We start from the raw sequence: 22,790 nt of genomic DNA on the forward strand, positions 1-22,790 counted from the left end.
GACCTCATCTAGCCCTCCAAAACACCTATAAGTTTGTGCCACAATCTAGATAAAAAGCTTTTATTAGCTGTCATTGTATCTGGCAGTTGGAAGAATTTAACAAAGTACAGTTCTCTTGCTGGGTACAAGTGTAGTGAAGGAATCAAAAGAAAATATTATTAACAAAAAATATCTTGTATTAGTCTTACATGCGAGTACTTCTTCCTCTGCCAAATGAGCATCCAACAAAAATGAGGCATTCTTTAAGTAAGTAGTGCCATTTACATTTTTATGCAGAAATTTAATGGACCGCTTCACAAGTGAAACGGGCAATTAACTAAACAATGCACTTTCTTACAAGGAACAGAAAGGAAAGTTTCTCCATTCTCTTTCCTGAGATTCCTAAGAGATTATATGGGACAAAAGAACAGGTAAGTTTGTAGAATTGCATCATATGGAGACTAGAAATAGGATTTCATCTTGAAAAAGTGATGTGCAGATTCTTCAGTGTTCTCCCCACTTCCCATRCATTTGCTCAGAACAGAAATTTCTTCTGTTTTGTGTTAACTAAGATGCTCATTTTCCTTGAGCCTTACTCATAAGAAATATTTTTGTCAAATGTTGAAGCACAGATTATTCACAGGAAGCAGTTTATCTCACTCGAGGTACATGAACTAGTCTTTGGTTAAATTATTTTAGATGTCTGACTCATTCAAATGGAAAGAGAATGCCACATGGTTCGTGTTTCTGATTAAAATTAGGCAGGAACAGCTTACTTTGAAAACAATGACTCTCTCTTGTATTTATAATCTATGAATTTTCTATCTCCACAGGTAGAAAAAGCAAAGACTGTGATTTCCCATAATGAGGATGACAAGACTGAAGTAGATGGAACTCTTCTTGGCAAATATTTTATTCAAAAAATTTCAAGACAAGTCAAGCCATCTGTAATTTAACCTCACAGAAACAAACAGAACCCAAACAAAGTTTATTAAGAATTTTCTCTTCCGTTCTCTACAAAACCTATCAACTTAATCATGGCTATTTTCCCAGCACTGACTAAGCTACAAAATGTGATCTCCAAAAAAGCCCAAACMATTTTCTCATTATCAAGCTCACCGCTTTTGTAGCGCTCTCGTTGTTCTATCTTCAAGGTCAAATAGAGGGTCCTGATAGGGAAGTAGACAGCTTGGGGATATACTCTTCCCACCTATTTGAAGATAYACATACATTTGCTATTTTCTCATGTTAATGAAAACTAACGATAGATCAGGTAGAGATTCCCCTTTTAAAATGAACATGCATCAGTAGTAATTATTTTCTCATTTTAAGTAACAGCTTATGGAAAACTAGGAAATTAAAGACCACTTCAGTAACAGAAACCTAAAAAGGATTAAATGGTGACTCTCTACTTACATTGTTAAGGCACATCTAATTAGGGCTTCCATATCATATTGCCTAATAAATGTGAAAGCAACATAATGCTAGAGAACCCATGCCAGCTCAAAGATCTTACTCACACACATAATAGAACAAGAACAGATATAATGGCACAATCTCAGCTTTAAATTAGACCACAATTCCCAGCGCCCAATACTACATGATAAGAAGGCCCATTAGAGAGCAACTATACTCCACCTAATTGCAGCACTTAATGTAAGGGGATACCAATTTAACAACAACAAAAAAGCTTCTATTAAAAAAAGAAAAGCCCTCAACATCATCTTTAAAATCTACAAATTTCAGTATCTATTAAAGGAAAGAAATAACACAGTTAAGCATTACTGATGATAACAGCACATCTTAAGACATGACAAGAGACTTCTCTAGCCACAATTTTATAAAATTACGTATTGTTCTTGCATTCAAATGCATATGGTAAGTGGCAGGCAATTCACTGTTCAGTAATACGATACTGATGCCAAACTACTAACATATCATATGTCTGGCTCATGCTGGCATCAAGTAAATAGAATTGTAAAGGCCAGGTTCTACTACCTCTGCAAACTTCTGGTTTCAAATCAGTAAAATACTATTTCACATCAGTAAAACACAGACTGTTTTTTAAAATTGTATATTCCTTTTATGAACCCAAAGATTCAAGGCAACATTATCAAAACTATCTGATATTTATGAGCCTGAGCTCTACCCACAGTAGGGCTTCTGAATAGACGGTCCCTTCTGAAAATTTTACACAGTAGAGCTTAACAAAGAAATCTCTACAACTCACTGAAATATCTTTATCTGCCTGCTGTCAGGAAGCACATGAGCACACTGGTGTTGCAAGACAATATTAAGCTATATCAATCTGTTGTCTTGATTTAATCACTTTGCTTCCTCAAGCTACTTGGGTGCATGACCTCTTCAAAATTTCACTTGGATTTTACAGAGAGAGGGGGAAACAGAACAAGACATATGTGTACCTACATACACACACATTACACATGTATTATATGCACAAGCACATGGGACATATTCCGTCTCTATGAGAATATACAATGTCTTCTCAGAGATCTGAAACAAAGCATGGGAAAGAAGAGAAGTACGAAGGAAGCTTGACATCAAAAATCCAAGGTGGAAGAAAGGAAAGAAAACACCCAGGTGAKAAATGCAGAACAGCAGTTTTCCTGCGCTTTTTTTCAGGGAACTGTGAAGTGCTGTAGATCTGTGTGTTAATAGGAGASCTTCATATGTTCACTTGCATGTTAACAGGGCTTCACAATAGATTYGGACTAACTTGAGTCAACAGACATATCAAAATGTTTCCAAAGTTAGTGTGTGCTAAAATAGAGCTTAAGCTAGTCAGTGAACAGGTAACACCTCTAAAAACACAATGTTGAATCCTGTTCAGACTGAGCAACAACAAAACTATCTGGAAAACACACAAACAGAAGTGTCACAGATTTTCCATTAGTCTAGGTAAAGCACAAATAGCAAATTCATACTGAAATGCAGGTACACTATCTGTTCCACTGACTCAGCTTCAGAACAGACAGGAGAAGAAAGTAAAATCTTAAAATCCAAAGCAATTTTAACCAAAGCTCATCTGTCAGTCTGCAGGTACAAATTCAGGAAGTTGGATTCTCCAGCTAACTCTCTAAACTTTATCCTTATTCTTCCAATCACTTGATGGATTACACTCAGCATGAAAATATATGGAGTCTCTGTAAAGCTTCCTTATGGTGACATCCAGAACAGTCTTCTTTTTTTTTTTTTTTTACCACATCTAATAAAAAACAAAGCACTAATAAAAGTTTCTCAATTTAGTCAATAAATTCTTTATCCCTTCTCCTACATTACAAGCATTTAACTATACATTTCCAAATGTATATGTGTACTATAATGTTCACAACATATCATAATAAACTTCAGGGGGAAAGCCATAACGTTTCACGCACATATGGCATACAGTTTAACTGGATTTCATCTCATTAATTAACACTCACTCTGGAAATAGCAATATTCTGCTTGCAGAGAGAAATGAACACACCCAAGCTCACTCAACAGCAGTTACAAACAGTACCGTTGTTAAAGCTTAGCATTCTCTTAATTTGCCTTTAAAAACATTTACATCTCAACTTGAAAAGAAAGAACTAATGTTCTTTGTACCTACCTGACTAATGAGGTTGAGAAGAAGTTTGCCCTCGGAGCCAACCAGGCACGTCAACAGCTGGGGAATCCAGGCCAGCCACTGGATAGGTGGGACACCGATGCAGTATTTGTCCACCGCATCTGCTAATGTGTTCTTATCATCATCRAAGCTCAGGAGCCACAGAACCTAAAAATAGTTTCAAGAGCACATCTCATGGCTTAAAAAATTTCAGAATGTGTCATTTAGAGCCACCGATTCATAGAATCATTATGGTTGGAAAAGACCTTGAAGATTGAGTCCAACTGTATACCCATACCTGATAAACCATATCCCCAYTTGGATTATTCAGGGAAAAAAATGACACTTTATTAATATGATACTGTGTTATGTGGAATGTTCACAAGAGCCAAAGCTTAAGTAAAACTTGGGGATCTGACAATACAGCACTAATAGTTAACAGGAGAACACAAATGTGGTGACTAAAGTACTAAATATACAAAATTGGACCGAAAATTAAGCATTTATTTTGTCTGAAGATTGTTTGGTAAAATAAAGATTAAACTAATTAAACTGACATCGCAACTGTAGCAATTCATGGTTACTATTACTGAGGAAGAATGAAGAGACACCCCTTTAAGTTGATCCTAGTTACGTAACAAGCTGGAAAAGGGGCCTATACAGGGATRAATGCAAAAGCAGAACAAGAAATTGCCATCAATTCTATGCTTTTGCCTGCCAAATATTTGTTCAAATTAAAAAGCAGAAGAACTCAAGAAGGCTCATGTGGAGTTAAAAATCATTTATAATTATGTAACCCTACATGGAGAATAATAAACTTTTTTCAAAAAAAATTTTTTGTTTTGCATTCAAAGCAGAACAATTTTCACAGTCTGTCAGTAGTTTTTAAGTTTTCTTCATGAGGAATATTAAATATACTCAAACTGAAACATATCTCATGCAAAGAAATTTCAGCAAAATTTTGTGGAAATAAACAAAAAAAGCTTACAGAAAAAGCCTGTTTTGAGAAAAATGCAATATCAAACTGAAAGCTAATACAATATCCATTTCGATGATAAACAGATAATGATACTTTCCAAAGCACCAGACCACTGCTTCATATAGCGAAGATGCTGAATATAAGGAATATTCCCCTTTCTCTCACAGAGAAAAGGGATCCACGTTAAAAAAAAAAAAAAAAAAAAAAAAAAAAAAAGATACCTTGATGAAATAGAAAAATGCATGACATACGTAATGATCCTTTACATGCCATCTGTAAACTCTGAGCCTAAATTAAACCTGCTAGGCAGTAACTTAACCTCCTCTAATGGGCATATCGACACATACCCAGACTCTTCTGAAGAGGTAGAGCTCTATTTTTATTTTATTTTTTTGGTAATGTCTAGATCTTACCTTTGCTAAGTATTTTCTTGATTTGCTCTCATTCTGATGACGACACGCATGCAGGTAGCAAGTAATCGCAGATACACCCAGGTGGAGCTGACGCTCCTTCACAAAGATATTCTCCAAGTAATCTCCCCACATGGCCCAGGCTTTCACTAGCACATCGTGCATCTGCACAGCTGCAGAAAAAGCTTTGTTTGCTTCCTCAGACCTGCATTGTGACAAGGGTGAATATCCGTTTGAATCAATACGGAGTTATTGCATTGCCTAAGAGGCAGAAGAAATCTAATAGGGCAACTCAACCACTTTTTTTAATACTAAATGATTCTTTTCCACTAAGTTCTCTAACAAGCTGTTATGATTGCTTTCTTGAACATGCAGAACCTATGAAATAAAATGTTTCATAATGGGAACAATTACATAAACATTTTAAATATCCAGATACACCCTAAAATACTAAAAAACTCTCATTGCTTAGAAATAAAAAACAGCTTATTATTAAGTGCTCAGCTACTACTAAACATGATATCCCAGCCTAGCAATGAATCTTATCCTGTCACTTATCCTCTTATTCCTTGATCCTGTGAGCATCTAGAATATCCCAGACTAATGATATCCCAACAGGAATAATCACTACAGGAAAGAGTGCAGACGGTGTTAAGCGTATCAAAGAAACATTGCATTTCCCTTTCATTTACCTGAAAAGTTCTTTTATTTAATAGCAGCTATATTATGGCTTACATTATTATCTGTATCATTATGACTGACTCAATCTGAGTCTGTTTCAATTAAGTAGGTCAAAGAGAAATATTAACACTTTGGAAAAAGAGGCAAATTTGGGAAGATGTCATTAGTTATTCTTTGGTACACTACATCTTACTGAACTGTCTACACCAGACATGAAAAAATTACAATCAAAATCATCTAGAAAAAGTCAGATTCTAATCTCCATAGCTAAAATGTTTATTTTTCAACAGTAAAAACTGAATGAATATGAAGACTAGTCATACAGCTCTTGGATTCAGAAAAATCTGTTTTAGTTTATTAGCCTGATAATTGTAAAGTTTTCTCTAGAATGCCTCAAAAGCTCCTAGTTTAAAGTTTAGCACGATTCATCCCAATGTAAATACAATTCTTGAATCCATGTAATCCTGTAGAATATGCATTAACATTTCAGGCACAAAAATAAAGAATGAGGAAACTCACATACACATTACTGAATTGGAGGAGCTTTTAAAGCATTCTACAATCCTTTAATACAGAAGTGTTCCACTTTTCTCTTACAGAATAAGCATTTATTTACAGCACCCAAGTACTGCTTGTTTGTCTCATTCTTAAAAATACAAAAATATTATTAGCTTGTAGGATCACAGTGTGCAAGAATAAAAAAACTAAAATGACTAATCTAATGGGTTAAAACGATAGAAGGAAAAGTAACTTTATCTGTCAAAGTGCAGGTTAGTTTCTGTGTTACATGAGTATTTTTTTTTCATGTGGCTTCCTGCACTGTCCTTTCAGGTCTCAAAGCAGGCTGCCCYGGGAGCAGCCTGATAAATGACTTGGTATCTCTGTTTCCCTTTTACAACAACAGGATTTTCCACTAGATTTTCTTTTCTCCCTTTCTACTATCTATCATTCCTGACACCTGAGATGGCTTTTTTAATATGGTTTCTATCCCCATGCTCAGAGAAGGGGCAGCTCAGGGATTTGCAACACCACAGGTGACCTTTAGCCCACMGTTTGTGCTAGTGTCAGAGGAGCAGGAGTCCCAGTCCCAAGGGCTGCACTTCAACCCTTGCCCATTCTTCCTAACCATATGTGACTAAAGTGTAACATATGTCTGTGCTTATTTTTGGCAAGATTTACAAACCGTAAATAAACCAGAACTGTGTCTTAAATAAAGCCCATTACCAGTCCTGTTCTGAAGAAATGAGCAGTTTTAGCTATTTGGGTTTTTTGGCCTGCACTAGAGCAAATAAATAAATAAAAGGCAAGGAAGAAGAAATCTTTATACCTGGACTACAACTAAGCTCATTTGCCACCTTCAAAAAAAAAAAAAAACATTGCACTTTTCATCAAAGTAATTACATTCTGCCTATTTAAAATTCTCTCCTGTATCCACAGATGAAGATATTCATCATTTCCCGGCTTAAATTGCTATGTAGAGCTGACGTGTATAACTTAAAAGCTGATGGATTTTATTCAGTGTCTGCTGTTTGTGGTAAAGGCATGATTCCACCTATATGTAGCATGTAGCAATACTGCTATTAAAAATCATGCACACAAAAAGCCACTGAAATCTGAAGGTTTTAAGGTATCATCAGGCAAAATTTGACTGCTGAGATACTTGTTTACTGGATTAAAGAGAGATCTTCCTCAAAGTAATAATATGCTTGACAGCATAAAGCAAGAATATTAGAAAGGTAGCTGTCTGAAAGCAATGTTTGCACTTAGGTATTTTTAATTGCTGTAATGCAAGATGTTTCCAACACATCCCACATTAATCTTTCCAATTCAATTATCTGAAATGAGTTTTTGTCCCATTTTCATATTGGATGATGCAGCAGCTTTGTCTAAGACTCTGAATTATGCCACAACATCTACTTATGCCTTGAATAGCTATAGCTTACAAGAGCAATATATACAATGTACAACGATACAGAAACAGAAAACTGGTATGCTATATTTTCAGTCAGCTCTAAGCTTACAGACTGAATAGCATTTTTTATTTAATTTTGTATATGAAAATTACATTGAAGAGAGAGTTTAAGCTCTTCCTTTCATCAACTACATTAAAAAATTACTCGAATCTGCACCAGTTTGACTAACAAAGTAGTCATGGAACCAGAGGAAAAAAATGTATTAAGCTGTTAAGCTTTGGGTAGATCCTTTCTCTCTTCACCCTATACCCTCCTCCCAAAACTGAAATAAATAAAATTTTAAAAAACGATTGTATTTTAAAACGTTTACTTTAGCTACTGTTCCTATCATACTTAGAAATACTACTAGTCTTTACATCTTTAAACTGCACAGCAACCAGAAGTTGCCTGTACTTTAACARCTGTGCCAAATTTTAGTCTGTATAAACATATGGAACAACTTCCTTGCTTTAAATATTGTGCTTAAGTCAGCTGCATTTTTCTTAAACGTGTGCTAGTGCCTTTTCCAGCCAACACACTTACTTGTTAATCTGGGCCAAGAACATTCCCTTCAATGCATAGAACTCAGCAGTCATCTCCTTGGTGAAGTACTTCAGATTTGTTGATTCAATAACTTCAAGACCCTGTTAAAAAAAGCATTAATGAAGAAAAGTCTTCTAAAATAGAAGTTCTATCAAAATGATGTGCCATAAAAAACAGAACTGCCAAAATACCCTCTTGAAATTTAAACAGCATCATGATTTTCTACTGTTTTTAACTTATTTTCTATTTAATTATCCTTTAAAAAATGTGGACTGAAACCAACTTTAATCCTCATTAGCCTATGCAAAACTACTAGACATTATAGTCAAAGCTCACCTGATGATGAATTATCGTATTTCCACCTTATAGTTGGCTGAGCTTATGCCATTTCTTGTATTGCCTTGTCACATTTCTTTTTTCCTATAGATTTAGCTTGCTTCGTCTCACTTCAGTATGCCATTACTTATCACTCATACAATGCAATAGAATGCAAGCCACTCAAAAACCCTCACTTAGTCTTGTGATAGCATTGGTTATCTTACAAATCTTATTTTTGAAGTCTGTTAATTTTATTTCTTAAAAGATTTTTTAAAAATCTTTCACCTTTACTTTTTGACTATTTTTTAAAATAACCACAGTATTCAGTTCAAAAAGGACAGTGACTCTTTGCTTTCAACTCTAATAGTGTTACTCAAGACAACTTTATCCATTTACTCACAACACGATCAACCAAATTCAGACCCTGTTCTGCGTATGTGTCACCTATTCAAATCACTGCACATCACTGGAACTCCCCTGGCCCTCTCCTCAGTTACAACAATTTCAGACAGAGCTAACGCACCTGCATACATTCATTTTTGCCCATGACTCCTGCCAGCTGAAGGTAACATTTGACTTGCTGGCGAATTTTCTGGAAGCAATCCACAATGGGCACAGTTGGAATGGTGTGAATGCGGCTCAGAATATCCAGAGCTACGTTGACCAGCCCCTGCTTCCGCGCTATCTTTCCGTACTGGATAATCGCCGATGCAGAAGCATGAACTCCCAGCATAGCATTATTGGAACTGGGATCGTGCTGAGAACTGTTCTCATATGCAGTTACAATGGCTACAGGCGAAACAAGAAATATTTGTCATTATAAATGAAGCTATGTATGCAGCAAAATCTGACAAGAAAAATACACGTGAAATAATGATTTTTAAAAATGGAATGGATAGATGAAAATTCAGCAAAAACAATCAGTTGTTTTTGTTGAAGAATCAACAGAATTCCTGTATGTGTAAAGAAAAAGAACACAAAGAACTTATTTCAAACAATGTGTTGTCTGGAAAATTACATGATGAATGCATGCTGGACCAGGCAGTTTTACCCTGGTAATGATGTTGTCTCCACATGAAAATGCTGCTCCAATGGGATAAGTCATCTGACACAATAGGTAACCTGTTCCTCCAAGTTTTTACGACAGTCTTCATATCATGGAGGCTGTTGTTCCTCCCTAGATTATTTGGCTGTAATCCTGCATTTATTTGGGCTGCTTCCTGAAGTTCAATTATTTGTTGTGCTGCCTAGAAAACATTAAACAATATAAATCATCATGAAGGACAGTACAATCCGCTGGCTGACTTCATTACTAGGGAAATATCTCAACTAGTGTTTTCACATTTAATTCACCATTAACCATTTTAATCATCAAGCAAAAACAGAAGAAAAAAAAAACACCCTGTATGAGATTGATTCATCACTTAGTCATTGATTTATCTATGAAATTCAGCCACTGAGTCACCTGCATAGGATTTTTATCAATGTTGGCCAGTCTTAAAAACATAAAAGAATAAAACAGAACTAAAATATCAATTGCCATAAAGCACCTTCCCATTCAAAGGCCACTGTGTAACTTTAGGCATCTTCTCCAGAGAGACAGAGGAAGTATCCAGCTGTTACTGCACGTGCACCTCTTCCTGAGCAAACTTAACACACTAACTTTATCCAGTTATAAACAGACATTCCTGATACACAGTTAATGTCTTCTTCCCATAAAGCCACAGATTTACCTGAAAGGCTCAACTTATGTCTTTCCTAGGGAGAGCAACAATAAAATTTTCCTCTATTTTGAGCTGCTCATGTTTTCATAATTTATTCCACAATGATTCATAAATTATTCCAAAATGATTTATAAAAAGCATTTTGCCCTCCCCTCGTAAAAAAAAAAAAAAGAAAGAAACTTTGAATTTGCACAATCTTCAACCCTCGTGCTCCTTTTCTCCCACACGTAAATAAACCCATTCAGTGCCCCATGTACTTGGCAGGATACACAATGCCGCAGTCACAGGGAAGATCTCAACACATGACATAAAAAAATAGCATGATACTGGTATTGAGAAAAATTAAAAACATTTCGGTTAGCATTAAGACCCAGCCCACAGTCTAAAACTACTATATCAAAACCAACCACAGAAAAGCACTGGTGGTGGCACACACAATCTGCTTCAGCAGCAGACTAAGGCAGAAATACTCATTTTAAATGTTGCTTTGATTAAAAGAAAACTTTTAATAGCATAAATTCCCTGGTCCTTCTCTACAGGACCCGCAGCACACAAACTTTAAGTCATGCCTTCCTGAATCAACTGCCTCAAGCCATTCTGCAGCAGCCTCAGATTTGAGCATTTCCTTGGGCCAAGAATGGCTTTTCAGAGACATCCAATATTCCCAAATTGCTGAAAGGAGTAAACAGGAGACAGCAGCAGTCCCTAACTTCCTAAGGGCAGCAGACACTGTGCTAAGCTTCAACAACCTGAAGAAAAGTCCCACAAACTTCTGAAATTTAATTACCTGCAGTACAATAAAAGCAACATAGTATTCTCCGAGCTACCTCTCAGTAGATAACAGCTGTATTCACTGTTAATCAACCCAGTAAGATAAGTTATTTAAAAAAAATCCACTCCAAATTTACAGAGTCACATCTCTTGAAACACAATAAATTAAGGAAAGTAATATTTTCCTACAATCATCGCAGTATCAGCTCTCGCAATAGCTTAACCTTCATCCTATACCCATTCATCACGTAAATTTAATTTTCTCACAGGTATTTAATCACATGCTATCTGATATTAAAAAGAAGAAAAAAAGTAATTACTGCAGCGCAAATTCACTGCTGCATTTGTATCTCTGTCATTCACTGCCTATTTTATCATTGCTTCAAGGCAGATATATACATACAAGATTATTTTTTAAAATTGCCTTAATTGATATTTGAAAGCTTTTAAACACTTCATACTGCACGGCTAATCCTTTCATGCTGTAGATACCTCCAGTCTGCAGGGAGGAAAAAACTGAAAGTACCAATGAAAACTTAGCAGGAAGGAATTAACTGCAACACAAGAGGGGCTGCTGTGGTGAGCAGCTCACAGAGGATGTGGCTCCCTACTCTGGCATTTAGCTGAGCCCCTTCCTTGGCCGCTGCTCCCTCCCAACACTCTGTGTCCCTCCTCTCCCTCGCTCTTGCTGATGCCTCTTTGACAGCCGGGGAAAGGTGCAGGATGTGGCACAAACGCTGCTGCAGGCCCAGCTGTTCCTCAGAGCCTCCGTGGAGCATGTGGATGCAGGTAGCCACAGATCGTGCTGGGCATGACACACAGGGAAAGCTTGGATCTCATATAGGAACCTTAGGCTGACTGGAGCGTGGAAAAAGCAGGATCTTCCAAGTAGTTGCATGAGGTTTCTAGGCATTGATCCACCTAGCAGTGCATCCCTGTTATGCAGTCCCAGGTTATACCACACAGAGATATTCCCGTTTTTCCCCTTGGAGATAGAACGGCTTGCGCTGGTGACAAGCTGGGCTCAGCCACATGCACCATTAGCAGTAAAGCTGAGGACACAGGCAGCCCTCAAATGAAGAGAAACCGGAAGCACTTTTAGTCGAGGTCACCTACCGCAGGGCAAGCTGAATCCAAGGTCCCTGTTTACCCCACTCCAGCCACACCACGCAGTGATGAGCATGGGTACCTGGATGCCTCCAAGGAGCTTCTGGAAGCACCTGGACGCCAAGTCCCATCTTCCAGACAAGAATTTTGGCAGTCAGCTCCAGGCAAGTATATCCACCAACAACGCTGACCCTTAAAAATTCCTGCCTTACCAGTGCAAAATGCAATTTCAATTTCTAAGAAGAAAATATCATTAGGAAAAACCCAACCATATTATATACTAAAACACACTCCATACCCATAATTGTTAAAACTCCTGAAACCCACTATGGAAAACAATCCAAACCAACCAACTGTTCTCCTCACCTGCAGGAGGGGAGTGTGAACGTGTGACACGACGTGGGGAAGCCTTCGCCACTCCCGAATGGCCAAGCTGCTCGCCATCTCCACCAGGCGCTCGATGAAGTTCAGCTGCTGCTCTTCAGGGTGGCAGATGGCTAAATATCCTCGGTACATGTTCACTTTCCAAGCCATCTCTTTTGGACAACTCAGCTCCACCTGGTAATCAAACGGAAAAGGCTCTAGTGAAGACTATTCATGCTCAAATTGCTTTAGTGCAGAAAATTTTGGAATTTAAAAATAAATTACTCCTAAATAAACTCTCAGCTCTGTATCTAAAAATATAAGGCTAAAATATTGAAATCTCTGACATTAGAGATGTTTCTGCTCTCTAGAAGTTTTTGGTAAGGATGGGCTAGCAAATATATTGCAAGTTCAGCATAAGAGTAAATGTGCCTGCACACAAAATGCTGGCAGGATATTTTTATACTGACAACTGTAGTGAAGACAGCTGATCAAGCTCTCTTGCAAGGGGAGCATGAAGCTCACAGTAAACGAGTTCACCCTATGCAGAGAAAAGAAGATGCTCCTCAGCAGATGAAGCATTACTACCTTGTGAAACACTTCAGCGCCATGCGAACAAGAGATGTCAAATTGCTGCTTACAGGAACCAACTCTGCACACGCAAACACCTTGTGCCAACATGACGTTTCTTACCTGCCTACTCCAGGACATTACCAACCTTATGAGAATAAACAGCTGTTAAYTTAAAAATGATCTAAAACTATCCCAATTCAAGCCAAAATAATTTCTGGAGGACAGGTGCAAAATCAGGTGAAAGTGCTAAAAATGAATTTAAAAAAAAATTTAAAACCATTTTCTGAAAGACAGCACTGCACAATACACTTGAACTGTGCAATCATGTGCATGCAAGTGTCAGAGTAAAAAAAGCTAACAAGATTTTTCAGAACAAGTGCATCCTTTGAAATTCTGCCCACTTAATCACCCCCTAGTTGATAGTGCACGTTTGAAATCCTGATGTCTTTGACCTCTCCCTTTTCCCTTTCAAAACAACCTCTTTTTGTCTTTATATGCAAAAATTCTGTATCTTAACTTACATATATACTTATCTTATATACTGTATCTTAACCAGCTCAAGTTTTTTTTTTTTTTTTTTTTTTGCTTATCCTCAACAGACTTTTATGTCTGTGCCAACAAAGAAAAATTGCCAGGTAGCAATCCTACACTTACAAATAAACTCTCTCTCTCTCTCTCCTTTTTTTTTTTTTTAATTTTTTTTTATTACATTATCTACTGGCTCATTAAACACAATGGCAATGAGAGCAAATGGAAATGAGTCTTGGGTCCTATCAAAGGCCACTTGGTATTTTAACAGCTTAACTTTAACAGGTAGATTATTAAAAATGCTTCACAAGGATTTAGGAAACTGATATATAGTTGCCATCTTTTCTGATCACTCCTGTGGATAAGCACAGAACGTCATAAAATAGCACTTTTAATATAAGTTTTTGAAAGTTTTTTTTTTAAAAGAAAAAAAGCAGTATGAAAGAATATCAATAAATATGCAGTAGCAGGTACAGCAGCACAGAAGCAATTACTCTTTCCCATCCTACTATTTATGCAAACATGTGTCCTGACACTTACACAAGAATGTGAGTACAGCCACAGAAGCTCCATTCACAGCTTCAGGATCTTCCTCTCAGTCCAGTAGTAAATGCCTCATTACTGAAAATCTCATTTACTATAATTGCAGCTAAACTGTATCAGCACTTACTTGTGGTTGTCACTTCTACTCTACTTGCAAGCCACCAAAACCAGAACCTGTCAGATGTGATAAACTTCATTGCGTTATAACCCTAGGCTTAAAATACAACATATAAAATACTTCTTATTTTAGGCTTTAAAATGTTATTAGCCAATTACAACTAGCCAATAAAGATGCAAGCTTAAATAGTGAACAAAATAGTGTTTTTTAAAACACCATTAATTAAAACCTACCTATCACATGTTAGATAATTTCTGTAGCCCATTAAGCTTACCACTTAAAAGATCTGCTTGCAAAGACTGATAGATAAAAAAGGCCCTCTGTAGAGACAACCACCTCTTTTGAATTATTAGTACTCCAGACATGGGAAAATTCAATTGCAAATGTCGCAATGGTTGGACACCCTTAATTTAAGCTCTATCAAAAGACAATTCTGCCTTTAATCAATTAAAGGACTTCCACTGTTTTCCTAGTTTAGCTCCTAAAGAAAAACATATTGATTGCACCTAGGTATTTTGCTTTCTGACAAAGAAATTGTTACAGAAGACAAATATAAGACATTAAAAAATAATATTCAGCCCGATCTTGAAGAAATTGAGAGACACTCACAATTCAGCATATTTATCATGCAAAAATAAGTTGTCACACAAACACAGCATTAGGGTATTTTGTATGCAGGAACTTAATCCTGCAAGATACTGGAATTAAAGGATGCTCGGCATTTTTCATAATCATGTTTATGTTTTGCAGATATTACGAAACTAGACAGTCAGCTCTTAACGGGATATGTAATATTTTTTACTAAGGGACACTGATTCACCACTTGATTTAAAACCGTAATGATGAAACAATTAAACCCAATTACATGAGAGACTAATTCTTTGGGATAAATCCCTGCAGTATATAAACAATGCTGCCCAAGGCTCTACTCACAGCTTTATCGGGGAAATCATATTTCAAAGATGTAATTCAGTCCCTATTGAACTCTGGCCCTTTTAACAGAATAATTCCAGTAATGTCTGAGCCTATAGCAAGGGAGTACTGCAAGGAGACGGGCGAGCTCCTTTTCACTTGGGACTTAACACAATATTATCACCTTTCAGGTGCCAGGTCTGCATTTAGTTTATGCTTCTACACTGACTAATAATATATTAAAAATAAGAAAAAAAAATCAATTTACTATAAGAGGGTGTCTTTTTCTAAAGTCATATTAATAAAATAATTAAAAACATACCACTTTAATCGCCGAATAAAAGTGACTTCAGTTACAAAAAAAAAGAAAAAAAACAGGAACGAAAGCACATACACACAAATAATTCTAGAATTTCTAGAGAAAATATGGCCAGTCTTTGGCATACTATAAAACTCGTCAAAATTTCAAAATTTGCTGAGGTGAAAGGGTTATCTATGTATTTCCACTTTTTTCCCCTCAGAAAGCAGAGAGTAAGTTTAAGGATATTTTTCTATCCATTTAAACTTTATTCACAAAACAAACCAACAGACCTCAAACACCTTTCATGAATATTGACGCCCCCTGCAACATTTCATTCTATCCTCTAGCCTCTATCCTCTCTGCTAATTTTACACAATTCTTATCTTCCAGAGGAAATCACTTTTCCCAAATTCTTGCTTCAGTCTGTTTGCCCAGTTACCCCTGCCATTCCTTACCCATTTGCTTTCCCTCARCCTCCTTCATCCTCAGCTCATTTTCTCCTCCTTTGCCTCTCACCTCTCAGGCTCCAGCTACATCTCCACAYTCCAGCCTTAAACACACTTGCTCTGACCCCTGGTACTTCCAAGTTATTTAAAAATGATGCTTAATGGATGTGCTATAAAATCAAATGAGCTTCATTTGGAATGGAACTAAAGTAGACCCCAAATGAGAATAAAATCGGAAATCCAGCAGTTACTTTACAGTAATAAAGCACTGAGTACTTAAACAGAAAACTAAAGCAGATGGATACAAGAAGTAATCCCTGGATGTACTGTTCGGAGTGTATCACAGAATACTGTCACTACAAGAACAGCAAACCTGCCATTATACCTCTGTTAGGCAAAGCTGTAAATTAGGAAAAGAAAAATGGCTTAGGCTACATACATAATCCCAATACATTTTCCCTCATATATAATAAACATCCTTGAATTTGTCACTGTCTTCATTCAAATAATACCCACTGGCACAATCTGCAATGTATACAAGCCTCTCCAACCAACCAGTGCTGAAACTCCAGAGATTTCATGTGCTGCTTTCTCAGGGCTGGGAGTTGCTCTTTTCACTGCCTGGTAGCATTCTGCCAGCCCGAAAGTCTGCACATCAGTGATGGATGCAGAGTAGACCACTTACATTCAAGTAACCCATGAGTGTAAAGCTTCATTTGAAATTATGATATCTGTAAGTTTTAAACCAGTTTCTATTTCTTCTAATAAGTGGATTTTTTTTTTTTTTTTTTTTTTTGTCTGACGCCTGGAAGCTGCCTTCTATTTCTACAAATGCTAGGTAGTTCAACAGGGTAGAGAAAGAAGGGGAAAAAAAGATAAATCAAATCAAATCACACAACTCTACAGCATTTCACCAATGCCCTTGCCATAAAGCCACAGACTTAGAATGCCCTGACTGAAAAAGACAGAGCTGCAAAGGCAAGAGAAGCAAAGCATTGCAGAGAGCAGCTGTTATTTGCCTTTTCAAAAGCTGGAAAACATTTTAGCTGATCATGATGCTGATTGTACCACAGAGAACAACAAAACCTAGCGCATGCATGTTCAGAAAGATATATTGCTACTGGTGCATTTCTGAAAATGAATACGAGAGATGTTCAGGAAGGTACAACACGCTAACAAAAGACAGGCAAAAGCCATCCATGAATAACCTTAAATCTCCTAGCAAAGAAGCCTGAAACAGAGGATTATCAGAGGGTAAATATTGTACAGATACAAAAAGGTAATTAACATAAACCAAATTTAATTGACAATTCCCTGATTTTCACCTTTTTATACATTTGTCCTATTCCTCCCTCAAGGACAGTGCAGATGAACAGCATAAATTGTGTTTAAGCATTTTAACTCTGAACAGTAAAGGCTGCGAACACTTTGACTTTGCCCTCCGGGTGCTGAATCAAACAGGAAAACACCAAGGGCATTGAGCTCTTGTGTTTCAGACCAGGGAGCAGAGTTACACTGTCCACAGGGACTGCAATTGACATATCATCTTACTGCATTTCATAAAAGGAACTTTCATTCCTGCAAAGGCTTAAAATACAAAAGAAATCTCCCCAGTCTTCTCTAAACTGTATACCTGTAAGTTAGATTGTCTAATATCATATATCTGTAAGGGTCCATCACCTGTTCCTTCAGGTATCTCTGCTGGTATGCACTCTGGGACAAACATTTGTTGCTTTTTAATAACTCAATTCCATGCACCAAACTTTTTACCTGCCCTAATTGTGAAACTGTTTTTTATTTAAGAAATGTRAATTCCTTACATACCACAGCTTAATGAAGAGACACAAAAGCAAACCAAGTTTGTCTGTTGAAATAATATACTTTGGTTGCCAAAATATCCAGCTGCGTGCAGGGACATCAAAGAAAATTTCCAAAGAACAGTTTACTGTTTCTATGAAATGAACAGCAATACTGACTTGCTAGAAATATAATCAGTAAAATCAACAAGGAAATTAAATATYAGCAGAGACCATTTTCAGAGTCATAAAACCACTTACTCACCTGAACCAGAGCTTCCTTCATAGCAGTCCAGTTAGAGACTCTCCATGCACACTCCAGTACTAGGTAGGGATTTATATGTCCTTTTGATTGGCCATACTCTGTCAAAGGTTCCCACTGATTCAGTTCTTTTGAACAACTAACAATCATGAAAAAAATGGTGGCACATTGGTTATAATAAATAAATAAATAAATAAATATAAAAAACGGAAATAACCACCAGTGATTTTTGTTAGGATAATACAGGCATCTGAGTTTGTCTGAAGTGCTTTGCAGACACTGCAGAAATTTTATCCAAATAGGAAGACCGCAGTTTTTGTTTTTTTTTTTTTTTAATTTATTACCGGCTATAATCATGGAATCATTAAGGCTGTAAGGGACCTTTGGAGATCATCTAGTCCAGCCCCCCTGCACATGCAGGGTCACCTACAGCATAAATGAAAAGCTGCATTTGGTGTTTCCGGGAACATTCATTATGAAGAGAAGAAAATAAATTCTAACCCAGTTTGTCTTGACCAATTTTGACTAAATACTGGTCACAACCCAGTCTGTCTTGACCAATATTATATTTTCACCATGCTCCAGTTTCCCAGGATCTCCTAAAGTGAGGGGCAGTATAGCTTTTCTTTTTTATTTCCTCATATTTCCCCTGTATATTAAATATCCTGAACTAGTTTTTTTTTCTAGTAACTTATTATAAACCAGCAGGGTATTTTTCTTCTACTGCAATGTATCAAGTCTTGCTCTGCAACAGCTTTTAAAGCCTTACCGAATCCAATGGTCTTCCCAAAGCTGATACTCAGGAAAGATGGAAGGGGAAGCATTGCTCCGTTCATGTTCTTTTTTAGCCTTTTCCATTGCTTTTTCATAACTTTCTTGTGCCTAAAAAAAATATCAAAGTAGCGTTATTTTTCCATCTGCTACATATATGTGAACTCAACATTCTATTCTTTAGAAAAAGTGATCATAATTGTAAGTTAAAAAGAAATTCTGTTAAGAGATATGACCTGGCAACTTTACAAATGTGGTAAAAAAAACTGAGACTCCTAAATGACAGAAGTAGTGCTCAAAAAAAAATCTTTCTTTATCTAACTTTTACACAGCCTAAACTATTACTTCCGTCAGAAGAGAAACTATTTCCTACTTTATAAGACTGAAATCAATTACCAATACACAGAATAGCTGCTTATTGACCTGAATATTCAACCTGGCCGTAGAACTACTCAGATTGCTTCTAATATCAAGCCTGTACCTGCTCAAAGAAGCCATGCTGTTCATAGGCAATAGCTGTCGCTGTCTCCGGGAATTTGCAGCGTTTCTGCCAWAGTCCAGCCCACATGTCCTCCTCTTGCAACAAGGAGTAGAGCTCAGCAAGGGAATCCAATATTTCCTAGAAGAGTAACAACACATATTCCTCTGCAGTCAAACTGTCATTGAAAAGTGACATTGAAAAYTGGAGAGCAAAAACACATCTTCTGCACTGAGGCAAGCTCAGAAAGACAGGAAAATAAATGTGTATTCTATAAGCTCATTTAGAAGTTCCAACACTGCACTATATTAGAAAAATAAATCTTTTTTGTGTTGATTCTGGCTTGTTCTCCCTATTATATCAGATTAAATTATAGAAAATTAAATTACTTAACAACACAACTCAAATTTCAATGCAGAAAGAATCTGTAATGTTTAACTTCCTCAGCTGATAACAAAAACTTCCTCAGCTGATAACAAAACAACACCAGGGTTGATCATAACTATCTGCCAGGCTACTGAACACAACAGCACCTGCTTAACTCAGCTTTGCTTAGCCAACAATTCTTCAAGATCATGTACCAACAAACTGAATTTCTTAGGAAAACCATACACCCTTTGAGGTAAATGGAGACCATACAGACTTCCACTTGTGGTTTAAAATTAGGAGCAGAAATGGTTTGATTTGGTTTTACAGTGCTGCAGAGAACTGGTGTCATAAACAGATTGAAAAAAGAGAAATATATGAAAGTATTAGTGACAGGAGAAGAAAAGGCATGAGAATTAGGTAAGATAGAAAGCAATGTTGAAAGTGTCTGTATTCACAAATATGCAAGGACAGGAACTACTTTAGTGAATTCAAAACAGGCTCAACTTTAACAAGAGCCTAACAAATAAAACTGAGGAAGGAGTACTATTGTACTACATTGCTACATTGCTTTTCTCTCCCCGTTTCATAAGGTATTTCATCAATACAGCATCATACCTGCTGAGGAGGAGTTATGCTTTCCTGCTCGTAAAATTCTGTTGTCTGCTTAGGCTTGATTTGTAGGCTCAGTCCTTTTTCAAAGGCTTGATGTTCCAGCATCAGTGTCGAACGGAACCACAGATTGTGAGTTTTGCCCAGGTATTTCAGGACACAGGGTCTGATGGGAATGGGAGGAACGCACTGCGACATCGCTTCCACAAAGCAGTTCAGGGCACTCGGCTGGCAGTCCCGCTGGACTTGATGGCTGCCACTGCACAGGAAAGGACTTATTTCCCCTGCTAGAGCCTGGAAGAGAAGCACAGGGATAGTTAGCTGTTCACTCAGATTCTTCTAGTACTGAATTTGGATTCAAAAATCTTGCTACTACAGTATATGCTGCAGCACAATCATCTGATAAGGGTAATTCTCTTAATAAATTGAAGGGGGCACTACTTCTTTCAAAAGATGCGTGCATGAACATAGACAGCCTTCAATGATCCTCAAAAATGGCAAACTTCCTAATGTGAACCAATTCTTTGTCGCATAGCTACAATCCACAGAAAAAGTCATTAACAAAGGCAAATTTATTATGAGAGAGAGATTCTCACATGTTGCTGCCTGTCAGACAAGATTTTCCATAATCGCGAAAAAAGCTGGATCCAAGTCTTCTCTGCTAGTGGTGTAGAAATATGACATAATTGAACAAAGGCACTCAGCAATGCTCCAGTCTAGAACAGAAAAAAAAGATGCATATAAATGGAAAAAGAATACTTTATACTGTGGAAGAAGAGTTCATCAACCATACAGCTGTTTAAGCGGTGATGTTAACATCTGTTCCAACTAGCATGTCAAAAATACTTTTCTTCTGGCAATGAAAACTCCCGTGAAATGAATTTAAACCTATTTCCATGTGGATCAAGATTGATGTGCTATTCTATTAAATAAGGAGAGAGAGAGAAAAAGTAAAGATGATGGCCACTAAGTAATAACAGTGAATGATCATGTTGATAGAGCTGTAAAAGTATTTTCAAAAAAGCTTTCAGCTAATATTATCTTTAGAAATTATTTAAACACAAAATGCTGATACATTATTGATTCTGTGCTCTGTCTTTATCATCACTGTTTTCTTAACATTTCTGTAAAAATACACTTAGAATGCAAAATATCTGTCAACATTTATATTAAAAAACTATTGACCAAAAAAATAATGCCATGAATTCTTAAGCTCCACTGTTGACAAACACTTTGGAAAGTCTGGCAGAATATTTTTCCAAATAAGCAATGGAGAGGTAGAAGTTGAAAATGCAAGATAGCTCCAGTAAAAAGAAAGAATTAGAAAGAAACCAAGTCAGAAAAGAAGGTGTCATTTTGAAGATTTCACTGTTAAAATGAATCCCAAGGAAATCAATGATTTGCACCAACCTTCACTTCTCGAAGAGAATCAAGAAATTTGTCGTGCCGGTTGGTCAGCATGTGCAGCTGGTTGCCAATATCCTTCTCAGAGAGCTCTTTGGTTTTTGGGGTGCTCGTTTGGTCTCCTGGAGCCAGCTCAATGTCAATTTCAACATCCTAAAAGAAAGCAAACAACCTCAAATATGCAAGTTTTTTCTTTTGATTTTTTTTCTTTTTTATTTCCTTACAAATAAATAGATTTAATTTTTWAAAATTATTTACTTTGGGTCTCAGTATTTCTGATATTTCTTCAAGTTTAGGAAAGTAATTTAAACGGCTCTACAGTACAGAAAAGGCTACATATGGAGTGATTGCAAACAAGTTCTAAGAGTCCAAATACATGGCTAAAATACAATGGTATTAACTGTGATGGGATTAAMAATGACTGAGGGTCAGAGTACTGCAACAGGCTGCCCAGAGAGGTTGTGGAGTCTCCTTCTCTGGAGATCTTCCAATCCCACCTGGATGGACCCTRTGCCAYGTGCTCCAGGTGTCCCTGCTTGAGCAGAGGGGTTGGAATAGATGATCTCTAGAGGTCCCTTCCAACCTCAACCATTCTGTGATACAAACTCTTTTAATAAATTAACAAACAGGATGCTGAACCACCTATGCACATCGTCTTCAGGCATATCCTCCAAACTCATTTGATAAGAAAACAGGAAAGTCACTTTAATGCAAAAGATTTTTATTGTACAATATTTTCCAGAAGTTACCTCTTCTTTGGATTCACTATTTTCCCTTTCTCGAGGCTCCTGCTTGACATGGGTTACCATAGCAAACGCTGCTCTATCATGACTGTCAGCAAGGTTGATCACATTAGTGATAGAAGGCAGCATAGCACCCTGACAACTCGTCCCAATGGTGGTATTTCTCTCACACACTGCCAACAGGAGCTAGATGTTAAAAAATAAGAAGAGCTTTTAAGTTTATGAGTTTTGCATTTTTRTGGTATTGAACCAAAAAAAAMCAAAAACAAAACAAAAATCCTTACAGTTTAAGTTTAGTAACAGAAGAAAAAAGTCATACTAACACAGTTAAGGTATACTTGTCATTTTTATTCAACAAATGTTAATAAATTTTCATTTCATCTTTACTAGATCATATCTTTTTCATCACTGAGAGGCCTATGACCATACTTTCAAGATTGTCTTTCAAGTAAGATAGTCTGAAACCGCACAAGGAATAGTAATCTTCTGTGCCTACACTC

At 36.8% G+C, this 22,790-nt stretch overlaps 1 protein-coding gene across 1 annotated transcript in view; it reads right to left on the minus strand.

The window, feature by feature from the left end:
• TRRAP (transformation/transcription domain associated protein) overlaps positions 1 to 22,790 on the minus strand; it is an 82,217-nt gene that overhangs the window by 15,807 nt on the left and 43,620 nt on the right. Inside the window, exons 49-62 of the mRNA XM_026054200.1 lie at positions 22,297 to 22,476; positions 21,554 to 21,700; positions 20,740 to 20,859; positions 20,150 to 20,437; positions 19,169 to 19,306; positions 18,686 to 18,798; positions 17,920 to 18,055; positions 12,441 to 12,632; positions 9,524 to 9,719; positions 8,996 to 9,261; positions 8,155 to 8,255; positions 4,982 to 5,183; positions 3,593 to 3,757; positions 1,099 to 1,189 (exon numbers count right to left, since the gene is read on the minus strand). Of these exons, the coding sequence (XP_025909985.1) occupies positions 1,099 to 1,189; positions 3,593 to 3,757; positions 4,982 to 5,183; positions 8,155 to 8,255; positions 8,996 to 9,261; positions 9,524 to 9,719; positions 12,441 to 12,632; positions 17,920 to 18,055; positions 18,686 to 18,798; positions 19,169 to 19,306; positions 20,150 to 20,437; positions 20,740 to 20,859; positions 21,554 to 21,700; positions 22,297 to 22,476 (2,335 nt within the window). The remainder of the gene's footprint in view (positions 1 to 1,098; positions 1,190 to 3,592; positions 3,758 to 4,981; positions 5,184 to 8,154; positions 8,256 to 8,995; positions 9,262 to 9,523; positions 9,720 to 12,440; positions 12,633 to 17,919; positions 18,056 to 18,685; positions 18,799 to 19,168; positions 19,307 to 20,149; positions 20,438 to 20,739; positions 20,860 to 21,553; positions 21,701 to 22,296; positions 22,477 to 22,790) is intronic.

The sequence above is a fragment of the Nothoprocta perdicaria genome, unplaced genomic scaffold (genome assembly GCF_003342845.1).
Source record: "Nothoprocta perdicaria isolate Ctin4 unplaced genomic scaffold, notPer1 scaffold_12, whole genome shotgun sequence".
NCBI lineage: Eukaryota > Metazoa > Chordata > Aves > Tinamiformes > Tinamidae > Nothoprocta > Nothoprocta perdicaria.